Source organism: Quercus robur, chromosome 2 (genome assembly GCF_932294415.1).
Source record: "Quercus robur chromosome 2, dhQueRobu3.1, whole genome shotgun sequence".
Classification (NCBI taxonomy): Eukaryota; Viridiplantae; Streptophyta; class Magnoliopsida; order Fagales; family Fagaceae; genus Quercus; species Quercus robur.
Window position 1 is genome coordinate 68302210 of NC_065535.1, and position 14585 is coordinate 68316794.

A 14585-nucleotide genomic window follows, 5' to 3' on the forward strand; every position below is an offset into this window, starting at 1 on the left:
GATATCACTCTCAAATAAAATTGAAAAAAGTGAGTTCCGTATGCTTTGGTTCTCTCTATTCAGCTAAGTCTCCCTTCCCTCTCCAATAACCAAATGGCCAATCTCTTTTCTTTCTTTTCTTTTTTAAATTCATTCTTTTGACTTATTAAGATCCGAATCTAAGACTAATTAATCCAACTTTTTACAATTTACCGTCGGTACAAGAGTACAAAGACTTTGTGATTATTAAATTTTTTAACTACTGCAATAATTATTGAATTAAATGATATCATATTTGCGTGTAGAGACCAGATGAGATATACAAGTTTCTATTTGTTACGAAAGTAGTACAATCTGGACTTGACAACACAACATATACAATAATGAAAATCATTGATAAAGAAGTTCGAATAAAGTTGAATTCCTATGGTGATGACCAATAAATTGGCATCGATTTGTTAATCAAAGCATTATTGTTGACACTAGTTCCTATATTCATTGACAAGCTCCCCTAAACTGTGCTACTCCAATAAAATAATCTAGGAAATGTTTAAAAATATGACAAAAGTTAAAAAGTATTTTTAACTTTAAAGATATTGATTTAAAAAGTATTTTTAAAAACTTTTTATGAAAAAAATTTAATTTTTAACAACTTTTTATATTTTTTATAAAAATAATATTAATTTTTTTTAAAATGATTCGTTAACAAGTGCTCTAAGTATCCGTTAATTGGACAAAAAAATAATTAAAAATAATAATAAAGTCATGGAAAAATAACCAAGTACTATTATCTTGCAATAATATAATTTTTTTTTTTTTTGAGACCTGCAATAATATAAATTGAGACTATTATATGAGAATACTTGATCATCTTCCCATATGACATTGACATGGCAAGTCAAATTGCTTAATGGCGGAAAAAGAAATTTGGCAGTACAATAAAAGATGAGATTCAATTATATGTTTCTTTTTCTTGTTAAGCAATTATAAGTTTCTAACCCTTCTGTTTTTTATTCTTTTACTATCTAAAGAAAAGACAGACACCGAACTTGAATCTCGAAAACATACCCACCCAAGAGTAAGGATACCAACAAATCAAAGTGCAATTAGCCTAACCCCAGTATTCTTATAATTAACAAACAAAAAGGTAAACTATGATAGATGGTCTCATTCTTACATGAATTACAAGTTTTTTTTTTTTTAGTTAGATGGTTATAAAAATGAGGAGAAAGAAATTGTTTTTCAATTAAGAGGTAGGAATGAGGAGAAGAATTCCAATTATCATAATAAAATAAAAATGATTATATTATTGAAGTATAAAACTCTTCACAATAGTTTATTTATAGTAATAGAAATTTGTTATGTTTACAATATTTTTACAACAATTATAACTTAATAAGTAACAAAATATTAGTAACTATTACATGTGAATAAAAGTATTGTGAAAATATGGTGGAAGAAATACTTTTTTTTAAATAATTCAATATTATTCCTAGCTTATCAAGAGCTTTGTGTTCTCCTAACATTTGTCGGATTCTGTCAATCTTATAAGAGGAATAAGGTTTAGAATCCTTGTAAAACTGCACTTGCATAACCCAAAAGTCAAAAAGAAAAACCTGAAATAACAATAAATTAAAAACAAAAAAACTTTCGCTCGTACTTGAAGAATCTAAAAACAAATAGTTTTAAGCTACACACAATCATTCAAGAAACAGAGTCCACATTCACACACAAACAAGTGATGAACTCCACCAATAAAAATAGCCCGGTTAAAGCAAGTATCAGGGAAGTGTGTCTCAGAATTTTAATTTTAAATTTTTTTTTTTAAAATCCAATAGTTTGGAACCGAATTTACTGTTGAGAACCAGTAACAATCAACCACGTGTTAGCATTCTGAAACCTTTTCCAAAAGTGTTTCCACTTAAACTGGAAAAGAAGTTATGCCTTAACCTAGGTAAGCCCACGTGTCCCCCTTTCTTTCCCAAAAGTGCTTTGGACACTCACTCAGCTCTGATTGGATCTAAGTTTCTCACACCAATCACAGTCCCCTATTGCTCTTCCCAGATACGCCACTTTTGTTTTCATCTGGGTCCCACCGCTAAAATAGAATTAACCAATCAGGTGTTCTTTACTGTTTCAGTTGTTGCCCTAGACACGTGGTGTTTCCTAACCCACACTCTCCGTACTGCCGCTATCATTATCAGTTCAGCTCCGAAACACACAGAGAGAGACACACAGAGAGACACACAGATACACACCACAGAGAGAGAGAGAGAGTGATGGACGGTGGAGAAGAGTGGCACGTGGCAAGCCTAGGGCTAGGGAGTACTGGGAAGCGAGATAAGATGATGATGGGGAGCCGAGAAATGCTAAGATTCCGGCCGATCGCACCGAAACCGGTGATAGACGGTTCAGGTTCGAGTTATATGGTGACAGAGAGGAAGGACTCTGTTGTTTCGAAAGGAAGGACGAAGAGAAAGTATGTTAGGGTTCGGAAGAATAGTATGAATGGATATAAGAAAATGGTTTCTGAGGAAGAAAGCAAAGATGGGGTTTTGAAGACGCTGCAATTGTTGCCTGAGAAAGCTGAAATGAAAGATCCGGTTGATCCTACGGCTGAGAAAGTTGGGGTTGGGGTTGATAATGATCGGGTGGTGGTTGATAACGTGGAGGGTGGTGGTGGTGGTGGTGGTGGTGGGGAGTCAGATCTGACGGTGGAGATGGGTCAGACGAGGGTGGTGGAGTCGTGGGTGACGGTGGAGAGCGTGGCAGACACGTGCATGGATGTACGTGGGTTAGGGAGTACGGACGTAGAGAGAGTGAAGAATCTGGAGAGGGACGCGTGTCCGGGGTTTATATCAGACGGTTTGAACAGGGTGCAGTGGGTCAACGAAGCGTACAAGAGGATGGTGACGAAGGAATTGGAGTACTGTGACGGTCAGTCACCGGAGTACTGTGATTGTCTGGTGAGGTTGGTGGTGAATAATAAAGTGAAGTTGCTGTTGCTGCCCTATAATAATAACGAAGAAGCGTTTACAGGGTTGGTGAGACTAGTGCACACGTGGCGGAACCAGAAGAAGTGTTCAAAGGTGGTGCCTTGTGATGTGTGGAGAATGGACCGTGGTGGGTTCTCATGGAGGTTAGATGTCAAGGCTGCGCTCGGTTTGGGTCTTTGAAAATGCGAAGAAAGCTATACTATTATCAAATAAAAAAAGAAGTGTGATCTCTCTCTCGGTCTAAAGGTACTATTTTCTCTTGGTAGTTTTCTAAAGGAATTGAATATAAAACAAAAGTGTTAATAAAAACTAGGAGAGTGTATCCAGATCAGTTTAAAAAGGAATGGCTTTAGACTTTAGTGTTGCTTTTATTGTGGCTGGGGAAGAATAATTTGTTAAACTAAAAAAAGAAAATTTTACATAAAATCATCAACAATAATGTGTGGTAGGTTATATACATACCTCATTAGGTGATGTTGAGGTTGAAATAATTGATTAGGTGGTCTCTGCTTTAAAGGCCACGTAAGGGTTTTAGGAAAACTCCAATGGGTCACCTTTTCATTATAAATCAAATTGGTTGCAAGAAAATTATTCTTCTATTGAGTGAAAAAACAGCAATGTCTTTTTTTTCTTTTTTTCTTTTTAGAATGAAAAAAACAGCAATGTCAATGCATGTGAGTTTTGAAATGCACAAAAGATTCTCAAATAGACACCAACCATTTATAAACCTTTTTGAAGGTTAGCTACCAGCATGAAAAGGCGTGACATATAAACTGTGCTAGAATATAGGACAGACATTTTCAAGAGTAGTATAGAAAATAATTGTGCAAGAAATTATTATAGGACACACATTCAGAAGAGTAATGAAGAAAATGAACTATTCCCAAACGTGAAAAACTTTAAATGATACAACAATATGGGCTCCTTTTAACTGTTCATCACACACTTTATGAAACATCATTTCAGATGAAATAGCATTATAAATGGTTGGTACAACCAAAAACATGTTTTCAGTTTTTAAATAACTAGTAAGTTACTCGTATGATGTATAGATAATTTTGTGATATTTTATGTAAGACAGTTTTGGATAATATTGTACATATATTATAAAGAAAAAGTAAACTAAATTAGAGTAAAGAAACATATTCATTTTCATATATTAAAAATTAATTTAGTAGCTTCACTGTATATTTGTAGCCTTCTTAAGGTAATATTAATTTTTTTAAGAATCATGAGACAAAAAATAAATGCAAAAGAGTAATGGGATCATGAAAATCAACTAATGTGTGTTGTATTCACATATTTCATACTATGAAATAAACGTCTGCCCAACTCTCTGACCGTCTTTCACTCATCGATAGTGTGACACTAAGATATGGTGTGCACAAGTGTGTATTCATGTGTCTTATAGACGATTTAAAATTAAATCATGGTAGAATATGACTTTATATTGCAGACCAAATATTATCTTTATTTATATACCCAAAACAAAAACTATCCAACCAAAGTACTTAAACTTAAATCATATTTAAGCCCCTAGTTTAAAAAAAAAAAATTACTCGTAGGGGTTTCAGCGTCTTTTACTTTGGTAATATATAGTGAAATAGTGCATTTTATTTAACAATCCACAACACTTTTGTGTCATTCTCTCTCTCTCTAGGGCCTTATCTGGTTAGATATTACTATTGATCCTTACTTATTTTATTTATTTATTTTTTTAAAAGGGAAATGCTAACGAGTGCCCTTAGGGTATTGATTAATAATCTATTTAAATAAAGTTTTTATGGGAAATGAAAAAAAAGTAATTAATATTTTGACAGTTTTTTTCATTTCCTATAAAAGTGGTATCAAAACTTTCCTAAAATGGAGTATTAATGAGTGCCCTAAAAGCACTCGTTAACATGACCCTTTTTTAAATACTAAAACAGTGGGCATGTTAAAAGACATGAAGAATAGAGAAAGATGTGGTGTAAGATTATACAATTAATGAGATATTAATGAGATAATAGTAAAATAAGTTAATGTGAACTTTTGTGTAATAGTAAAAAAAAGTTAATGAAAGAGGTAAAAAATGCTAAATACAAAATTAGAGTACCACTTGACAGAACTTTATGCACTCCTACATGAGATCTATGCTTATATATATATTGATATTACACATATTTCTATACACTTTTTTACCCACACGTATTTTCAGATATATTTTCAAACACATATTTTCAATTTTTAAGTGCATATACCAAACAACACAGCAGAATATCTTAAAATGTGTTTCGTTTACTTGTAGAAATCTTTTTAAACAAATGACCGGTGATGTAACGTACTTTTTAACTTTAAAACTTTAAAGTAAAAGATAAAATTTAGAAAACTATTACTATAAAACAAATAACTGAAAAGTATTGATTACTACGTTCTTGAATATGCATTGGAAAGAAGACTAGATTACTTTTGTTGACCAGGCCAATAGGGAAAAATTGTAATCTTTGAAGTGTCGGGAGAGACTGGAACTAAAACCCTAATAGACTTTATTGACGGAAAAAGGAGAAGAAATCAACCATACTTCTGCATTGGATTCCAAAGAATTTAGATCTAAATCATGGTTGTTAAAATTGCAATTTAGATAGTAAGATCGCACGATTTTACAATTTCACTTCACCAAAACATTTAGGATCATATTAGAATCGTAAAAATGATAAGATCGTATAAGATCTTATGAGATCTTACTGATCCTACGAAAAACATAAATTTTTAGTTTTTTTTTTTATGGGATAATTTTTTTGTTTTGATGAAAATTTAATGGTTTTTATTTTTGCATGTTGTGATGGTATGACTTTTTATTTTATTTTTATAAAATTATGTTAACCTAAATAAATGTTTTTTAGTTTCTAGTTCACTTGTAATCAAAATAAGGGAATGCTTCATCATTTCTAAATGAAGTATTTGATGTTGGTTGAGGTCATTTTTGCCCTTTAAGTTATAATATTGTTAAATTTGTTTGATCAAATATTAATTTGTGTTCTAATATTACTAAAATATTTTTTTATATATAATTTTATCACTTGTATTTATATATTGATTGATTGATTTTTTTGAGTATGCTCTTTAATTGTTGCTGAGTGGTATAACTTGAATAGTTGAGTGTAAAATTGTATTTTGATGTCTTTTGCAGCTCTAGTATACAAATATATAATATCTACATAAATGATGAAATTGATGATAATGATTAGGAGGAATTTAAGACAGTAGTTATAAAAACTTTAGAATGGGAATAATTAAATGTTCACTTTATCTTAATATTTATCTTGCTTTTGGATATCATATTGTAATTAGCTAGTTTCCATTTGCTAACTTATTTTGGATTTCAAACTTGGAACTTAGAACTTAGAAAATATTTTTCATATATTTTGATAAATATTTTGGTATTTGGTTGCTAATTAAACATTTATTGAACTTTTTAAATACATTGGGTCAAAACTTAAATATATTTGTTTTGTTTGTATAGACTTAGCGATATATGACATGCAAATTACATTATATAATGCAAATTTTAGTTTTTTTATGGATGAATTTATAATTTACGTTATTATTTAACATATAAAGTCATTATCAATGTATTTTTGACTAGTTAAAAAAAATGAAGATTCCCATTTCTTTTCTAAAATTTAAATTCAATTATCTATCATTAGTTAATACAGAAATGCTAATACCACGCATACTCTCACACAATTATTCTATGTGATAAATTATGATTAGTTGTTTGTAACTGTTAGATTCACTAATATTGTAATAATGTGATATATAAGTATTATTAAATAAAAATGTGGTGTAAAACTTTTTTTTTTTAGGGGGGGGGGGGGGGCGGGTGGGGTGGCGCGTGGTGTAAAACTTAAAGATAAATAATTAATAAAAAAAACTTATGTCAGTAACATCACAATATATATATATATATATATATTTATATATATTTTTTAAAGAATCAGTAATCAACACAAATAAGAATCAATAAAATATTGCTAATTCAACCGACTATGAAAAATATAGTGACAATGAGAGAGAGAGAGAGAGAGAGAGACAGTTGTTGCGTTGTAGCATTGTCCATCATAACAAAGCTAACACGTGGCAGTAGGTAAGGGAGCCAATCCAATTTACTGGTAAGTAAGAAACCAATCCAATCCACTGACACTGAGCTCCAATGAATCCTTTTTATGAAACCCCCCAATCCACATCATAAAATCTCTTCTCAGATCCGCACCACTCATCTGACCAACCACGCGTCCTCATTGTACAGTCACCAATCAACGCTAACCAATAAACCTTATAGCCCACACTCACCGCCACCGCGTCTCCATTGGTTCCCAAACAACCTACATCTCGAGAAATTATATGGTTATTACGTTCCATTGTCTAAATCTTAAGTCAATTTTTGTTTTAATTTTTTTTTTCTATTATCATAAACTACAAGTTACGTTATCTGCTATGAAAACTATATAATATTTTTTTTATAATCCATCATTTCATTAAAAAACTCTCATTTATTTAAAATTTATGAGTAAACTTATGATAAAGATTAAAGAAAAATATTTAAATTAACTTGATAATTTTAAACAAGTGTGAGTCTTTAAGTAGAATGAAAAACAAGTGATGTGATCCCATAAGGACCGTATAATGAGTAATGCTTTCTGTCACAATTGATCATGTGACATGTGACGAGTTGTAAGTAATAGATAATTACACTTTTACTGCTCACAATTTGTTACATGACACGTTGTGACAAAAATTGTACAATATTTTATGTCCCATTACTCTAGCATAATTTGTCATATAAAAATGTGTATCTCACACACGTCAAAAGCGAGTGCAAAAAAAAGGTCACGGTTCCTAAAAATTTTCAAAAACCTGAATTTGAGTTGTTCGTAGCTAATAAAAGGAAACCACGTGTACACTTTCTCGAACCAACCGAAAAGGCCTTTCCACTTCAGAATAGGCCCTAGGCAGACCACGTGTACCCCTCCTTTCGGCAGTGCTGGACACTCTCTCTTCTCTCATTGGTTTACCCCATGTGGGACCAGACCGCAGCGCTCAATTACGCTGGATAGGGTACTTTTCATCTGGACCCACCTCGTAAAATTTAACCAATCACTTCCTCTCACTGTTTATCGTTAGCCCTAGACACGTGTTGTTTCACGCTAGGTCACTGTACACACGCTATGATTATCGCCTGAGCTCTCAAAACAAAAAGAGAGATAGAGAGAGACACACACAGAGTTAGATAGAGAAAGAGAGAGACAGGGCTGGTGGTGTTGGTGTTGTTGTTGATTGTGGGGTGCGTAGGATAAGGAGGTATAATGAATCGGGTAATGCTTAGATTCCGGCCGATTGCGCCGAAACCGGCCGCCGGAGGGTCCGGTTCGGATGGGTCATCGATGGATAACAAGAACGCTTTTTTTGCAAAAGGAAGAACGAAGAGAAAGTACGTTAGGGTTCGGAAGAATAATAATAGTAGTAGTAGTAACAGTAGTGGATACAAGAGAGAGAGAAAGATAGGTGAGGAAGAAAAGAAAGAAGGGTCGTTGGAGTTGGAAAACAGAGTGGTGACTCTGCAACTTTTGCCTGAGAAAAGTGAACGGAATGAATCGCTGGAGAGTGGATCTTGGTGTAACTTTGATGATGAGGAAAATGGAGACCCACCAGAACTGCCGATGTGGTTGAATAAGTTTGATGATAATAAGGGTGTGACTGTGTCTGTGAGTAGTGGTGATGAGAAGGATCACACGGCGGCGGTGGAGTCGTGGGTGACGGTGGAGAGTGTGACGGACACGTGCATGGGTGTGGGTCAGCTAGGGAGCACAGACGAGGAGAGGATGAGAAATCTGGAGGAGGACACGTGTCCGGGCTTCGTGTCGGACGGTTTGGATAGGGTGATGTGGGTGAATAGGGCATTTAAGAGGATGTTGGTGAGAAAGGAGCAAAATGACAGGCAGTCAGCTGAGAATAATAGTAATAATAAGATGATAATGGTTTGGTTGGTTGGGAAAGAGAAGTTGAAGTTGAAGTTGCCGTACTTGGACGAAGCAGAAGCATTTACGTGCCAAGTTAAGCTGCAACACACGTGTGGGACGGAGAAGAAGGATAATAAGTGCTCTCAGATAGTGCCTTGTGATGTGTGGAGAATGGACGGTGGAGGATTTGCATGGAGGCTCGACGTTGAAGCTGCCCTCAGTTTGGGCCGTTGATTATAGAAAAAACAAAAATCTCAGGTATTGCTTGCTTTGTATTAATGTTTAGGCATTTTCCTACGTATTGATATGGTTCTTTGTGACATTATTATTTATATATATATATACCTACGAGGAAATGAGCACAAAATGGATAAGCGTTGAAACAAATATTATTGTCCTTATCCCATAGTGTTCGTGTATAAGTCGGATCCTAGTTATCCAAACACTTGAAATCAATGCCTTTAAGTATATATATATGGAGTGACTAAGCAATATTAGTTTATAGGAGAGTGATTGCATTTACATTGCATCACAAATGATGGTGGGAGCCGTGTGGTTTTGCTCTTACCTAGATAGAATTTAAAGTATTTGCCTTTATCTTCTTTAGCTGTTATTTTATTGGCAGAAGGTGGATAAAGCAATAACTAAACAAAAAACAACGAAACACAACAGTGACTAGAATAACTACAAGTCTACAACTACTACTAAAGAGCTTTCAAAGCCTTCAACTAAGTCCCATTATCGCTGTTTGAACTACGTGTACAAATTCAACTAGGTATACGTAAATTATCACAAAAAAATTATGTATATGTACGTAGACCGTATGTTTAGAGAAAATGATACAAAATGCGTTGCATTTTGTGCATGATCACCAAGTATATAGCTTTTGAACTCTAGATAATTTGTGCTTAGTATCAAGCTAGCAACTTAATTGATTCTCCTGAAAGAATTGTGCACCTTTTCTAAGCAACTGCATGTAGGAAGAGTAATTAACTTCTTGTAATTTTCCTACTTCATACTTCTTAGCTAGTTGAGAACTTTAGAAAAAGGGCTATAATATAGAAGCTCATTTATAGCGAGGAGTGAAATCTTGGAACCATATGTAAGATTTTTAAGTTAAGGAGGACTAAACCAAAATGTATTTGTGGAGTAAATTTTACTATTATTGGGCAATAATAATGTGACAATCCAGTGAAGATTTAGGGGTAAAGAAAAAATTTGAGATATCCTAAGTAAAGTCATGACAAAGAATTGAACTGAGATAGCTGAAGTATAATAGTTTCATCAGAATAATCAACTTTTAAGAAACAGCAAGTGCCTAACTATTACATGATCGTGGATGTAGATTTAACAAGCGAGAAGGCAAGAACTGCTATATATAAAATAATAAAAGTCTGGCTTTATATCGTGTTTATGCCATTTGACTTTTAATGTGAATATATTATAAGTTGTACAACCTGCTTTTACCATGCATTTCACTTTAAGTAAATTAAAATTATAAATATAATATATTCTGAGTGAAACTTTAATACTATAATTTCAAAAAGTTTAAATATTATTCCTATTAAACTCTAATACTTTTAAGTTTCACATAAGGACTTTACCTTAGGTTTTAGTGGCACCTAACTATTGTAGGATTGTAAATAAACCAAAATGTTCATAAATAACTCTAGGCTTGTTTAAGGAACAAGCTTATTTATATTAGTTTGTTTAGCAAAAAAATCATACTCAAGTCCACTTTTAAGGCTTGATTCATAATTATTTTTTAGAAGAATTAAATTAGCCAAGTTTAAGAGAGTGTTTCTGTATATATATTAGCTAGATTGTCTATTTTTGCAACCAAAAATAAAAAGGACATATATATAAGTCTTTCAACGACAAAGATTTCCCTTGGATTATTTTATTTTACTTTTTTTTTTTTTTGAGTACCCTTGAGTCCATTTGAATATATGTAGAGAACAAGCTTAAGGGGTTAGTAATGCATTTGGATTAATAGATAGTGCAAATGAAAATTCAAGTATTCACGGACAAAGGTACAAAACATTATGCCAAAAAACTACAACTAAAGGCGAGTTTAAGAAACTAGATCATTTTGAAATTGATGATGATGGAGAGAGACAAAATTTTTGTCAAGTTTTACTTGGTACTTTATATGATGGAAGAATAAGTTAAACAAGCAATATTCACTAAACAAACCTAAGTTTACTTGAAGAATAAATAAACCAAACTTCAAAAAGTAATTGAGATTGATAATGAGTTTGAATTAATTCGACTCAATTACAGTCCTAGCTATGGATCAGGTTAGGGTTCGAAATGTGCTTATCAAAAAATAAAAATAAGTAAAAATAAAATCAAGTTGAAGCTGAAGTTGATTTTAAGCTTGAGAGACAAGACATACATGGTTGCCTGGTCATATAAAGAATTGTGATCTTAGTGTCTATTGCAAAAAACAATCAACAAAAAGCTAAATAAATTGTGCTAAAGGAACAGTTAATTGACTGTATAAAAGATCTAATAGACTGATTTTATTCTTCTCAATTAAATATAAATCCTTCCTCGGCATAGCCGACCATTAACAACCATTCATTGTTGCTTGCCTATATATGGACAAGACCATTAATGTTATATTGAATTATAAAATATCGTATTCTTAAAACATGGAATCTAAAAACAGCTAAGCCTTATATGTTCCGACTATTTGGGATTGGCTCCTCACTCTCTCTCCTTTATCTAGTGTCATGTCAAAGAGTGGAATGTCCAGAGTGAACAACAAAGAAAGAGAGAAAAAAAAATTAATAATGTAAAAGAATATGTATGCAGAAAAAGTATAAACATATAACTCATCGAATGGATAGAAATGGAGACTAATTTTGTAAGCATATTCAGACATGATATTATATATTATAGAGTATGGACTATATATGGACCACTAACACAATGGAATGTTAATGTAGACAATCAGGTATTCTTGCAGGAGGATATAAACATTAAAGAAGCAAATGCTTAGTATCATAGTCACCGTTAATGTCCCCCTGCTGACTCACTTTATTCTGCAGATTACAATTTTAGTTGGATTCTATTGAAATGATCTCCCCCATTGGATGAACAATAAACACTGGACGTAAAACCACACCTTACCACTGCGAATGCCTACTGTTATTTAGTGCCATTACTTTAAGCTTTAACAAGCTTCCTTTTTTTTTTTTTTTCCCCCCATCCCTTAATTGTGCTCATCTTCTCACTCTCTCTTCTCTCTGTGTTGGGTAGTAGTACTTTTAATAATATCCTTATAAGTTTTCCAATCGTATATATTTGTCTCTAACTATTTCGATTTATGTAACAAGGTGATCTTGACTACGAAGGTCAAAGAGTTGAACACGTACTGTGACTCTGTGAGTCTAGAAAGTGTACATATTGTAAGTATTGCCTCAAGACTTGTTTCCAATGGCAAACGTGAACCCGGATTTGATTTGGAGTAAGCGCAAGCCTCAATAAAAATAAAGTTTACCAATTAAAGCGACTTTTAGTTGCTAAGTCTGTGTGAGAGAAGGCATATGTCCAACAAGATGAAGGATGGGGAGTGGTTAAACTTCTGAGCAGTTCAAGATGTTGCGGATTAGAGACTGGATATCCAGTGACAAAAATATTGACAATATGTAGCATAACAGGTATCGTATGTTATCTAAAGCACGGTTTAGAAGGAATGGTTCTGAATCGTACTTATATCAAATGAAAATCCTTCCTCATTTTGCTTTATATTCCATCAATTACAACTTATTATATGATCTTTTTTTTATTTCCTTTAAAATAACCAAAGTTTAAAATAAGAAAAAAAAAATTTGTGACACATGATATTCTGAAGTTTATGGAATACCAAATGGAACACTTAAGTGAGAAAAAAAAAGTTATTCGATCTTATCCTTCTTGAAATCACAAAATAATAATTTTTTCTTTTAAGAAAAAGAAGGTTTCTTACAAAATCATGCCATGCCAGTCTAGACGAAAAAAAAAAGAAAAGAAATTTATTTATTTTTATTTTTATTTTTTTCAAAGTGTTGGTAACTCAAATTGTTATTATATATTTGAAATTGAAAAATATCATTTTTATTTGAAATCTTCATTTATAGTAAAAAGATGTAGGATATATTTGCAGAATATAATTCTTTTTTTAAACTCTCTTTCTCTGGGAACTATTAGCCTTGATTGTACAACTGCGAATTAGAACCTGTACCAAAAAGCCGAAGGATAACAATTAGTATTTTTTTTTTTCTTTTCGGGTCAAAAAAGCTGTAAGTAGGTTACATCGAACAATTTCTTAAAAAAGAAGAAGGTAACATTGATGATTGAACACCCCCCCCCCCCCCCCCCCCCCCCCAAAAAAAAAAAAAAAAAAAAAAAAACTCTCTAAAAAAAGACGGTTCTTTTTATCTTGTACTTTTTCATTAATCAATAGGATATTTGTAAGTGTTTTATATTGTCTCATACTCTCTTTCATGAATAAAATATTGATGAGACTCATACGATGATAAGGTTTGTTATAAAAATAAAATATACGATATTTACAACCTAAATTCACCCATAGAAATTGATAAAGGGGAGAGATATTTCCTTTATGTATTAAACAATTATTCTCTATAACACCACTCTAAATGTTTGTCTAACAATAATGTAGTGTCCTATATTTATAGAGGCATAGTTAATCCAAGGTCCATTAATAAAAAAAAAAAGTTAATCCAAGGTCTCAATCCTTTTAATAGTAGCAACTTTTTCCAAAGGTTGTAACCTATTCACGAAGAGTCACAACTTATGTCCCCTCAACACACAATTTGAGGACAACCACTCCTTAGATGAAAATTATTTCCAACTAATCAATTTTTAATTGTCATTTTGAAGGCAATAATTATTTTCAATTAACCATATTGTTGACTATTCTCGTTAATGTACAGGGATTGAGGTACTTTTCAGGAATAGTTGATTGCATTCAAAAAACTCATTTTCCAATATAATCTCGGTTATGCTAATTGTTAAAGAAAGATTACGCATCTTCGTATATAAAAGAGTGTTTCAGTCGCATGCAATTCTAAGTGTACCTTTTCATTAATCAAGCCTATAAAAAGTACGATATTGTAAGTGATGATACAAAAAATCATCAATGGAATCACTCATTCAATCTAGAGTTTTTGATGATCTTGTAGGACCTGTAAGATAAAGAGAGTTGATCAAAGAGATCACTGGGCTGTGCCCAGTGGGAGAGCCTCCGATACTTTAGTTAGTATCAGCACATATCTTTTATATATAGATAGTAGTTTTGTAGTAGTAGTTTTTGATGTACTTTAGCAAGTGAGGTAGAATGTCCCTTTTATAGGTAGTCTAGGTAGCCGTTTTGCACATAAATGTATTCCTTTACATAATTACAGGTGGTTATTTCATTGTGTGTAACGGTTCCTTTCTTAATGGGAGTTTAAGGCCGATAAGTAATGATCATCATTAATGTGTGGAATGTGCTTGAGCGGTTGCATCTTTTTCCATGATGGTCTACTAATGACATAAAGTCGTCCATTGAGGTGGACAACCTTGATGAATTTTCCAAAGCTTTTGATGATCTTATAGG

The 14585-nt window shown here is 32.6% G+C and overlaps 1 protein-coding gene across 2 annotated transcripts; it reads left to right on the forward strand.

Moving 5' to 3' along the window:
* The first annotated feature begins 1813 nt into the window (after nt 1-1813).
* LOC126714683 (uncharacterized) lies at nt 1814-12730 on the forward strand. Of its 2 annotated transcripts, none has more exons than XM_050414943.1 (2): nt 1814-3221; nt 12319-12730. In XM_050414943.1, the coding sequence occupies exon 1, from the start codon at nt 2259-2261 to the stop codon at nt 3153-3155; it is 897 nt and encodes a 298-aa protein (XP_050270900.1). In that variant the 5' UTR covers nt 1814-2258; the 3' UTR covers nt 3156-3221; nt 12319-12730. The 2 variants fall into 2 exon arrangements, with proteins under 2 accessions (XP_050270900.1, XP_050270901.1); XM_050414944.1 differs by lacking the exon at nt 1814-3221 and adding an exon at nt 7689-9232.
* The last annotated feature ends 1855 nt before the right edge of the window (nt 12731-14585 follow it).

What these genes read in the sequence shown, in the direction of transcription:
- LOC126714683 (XM_050414943.1), top strand. Translation starts at nt 2,259, where the DNA reads ATGGACGGTGGAGAAGAGTGGCACGTGGCAAGCCTAGGGCTAGGGAGT.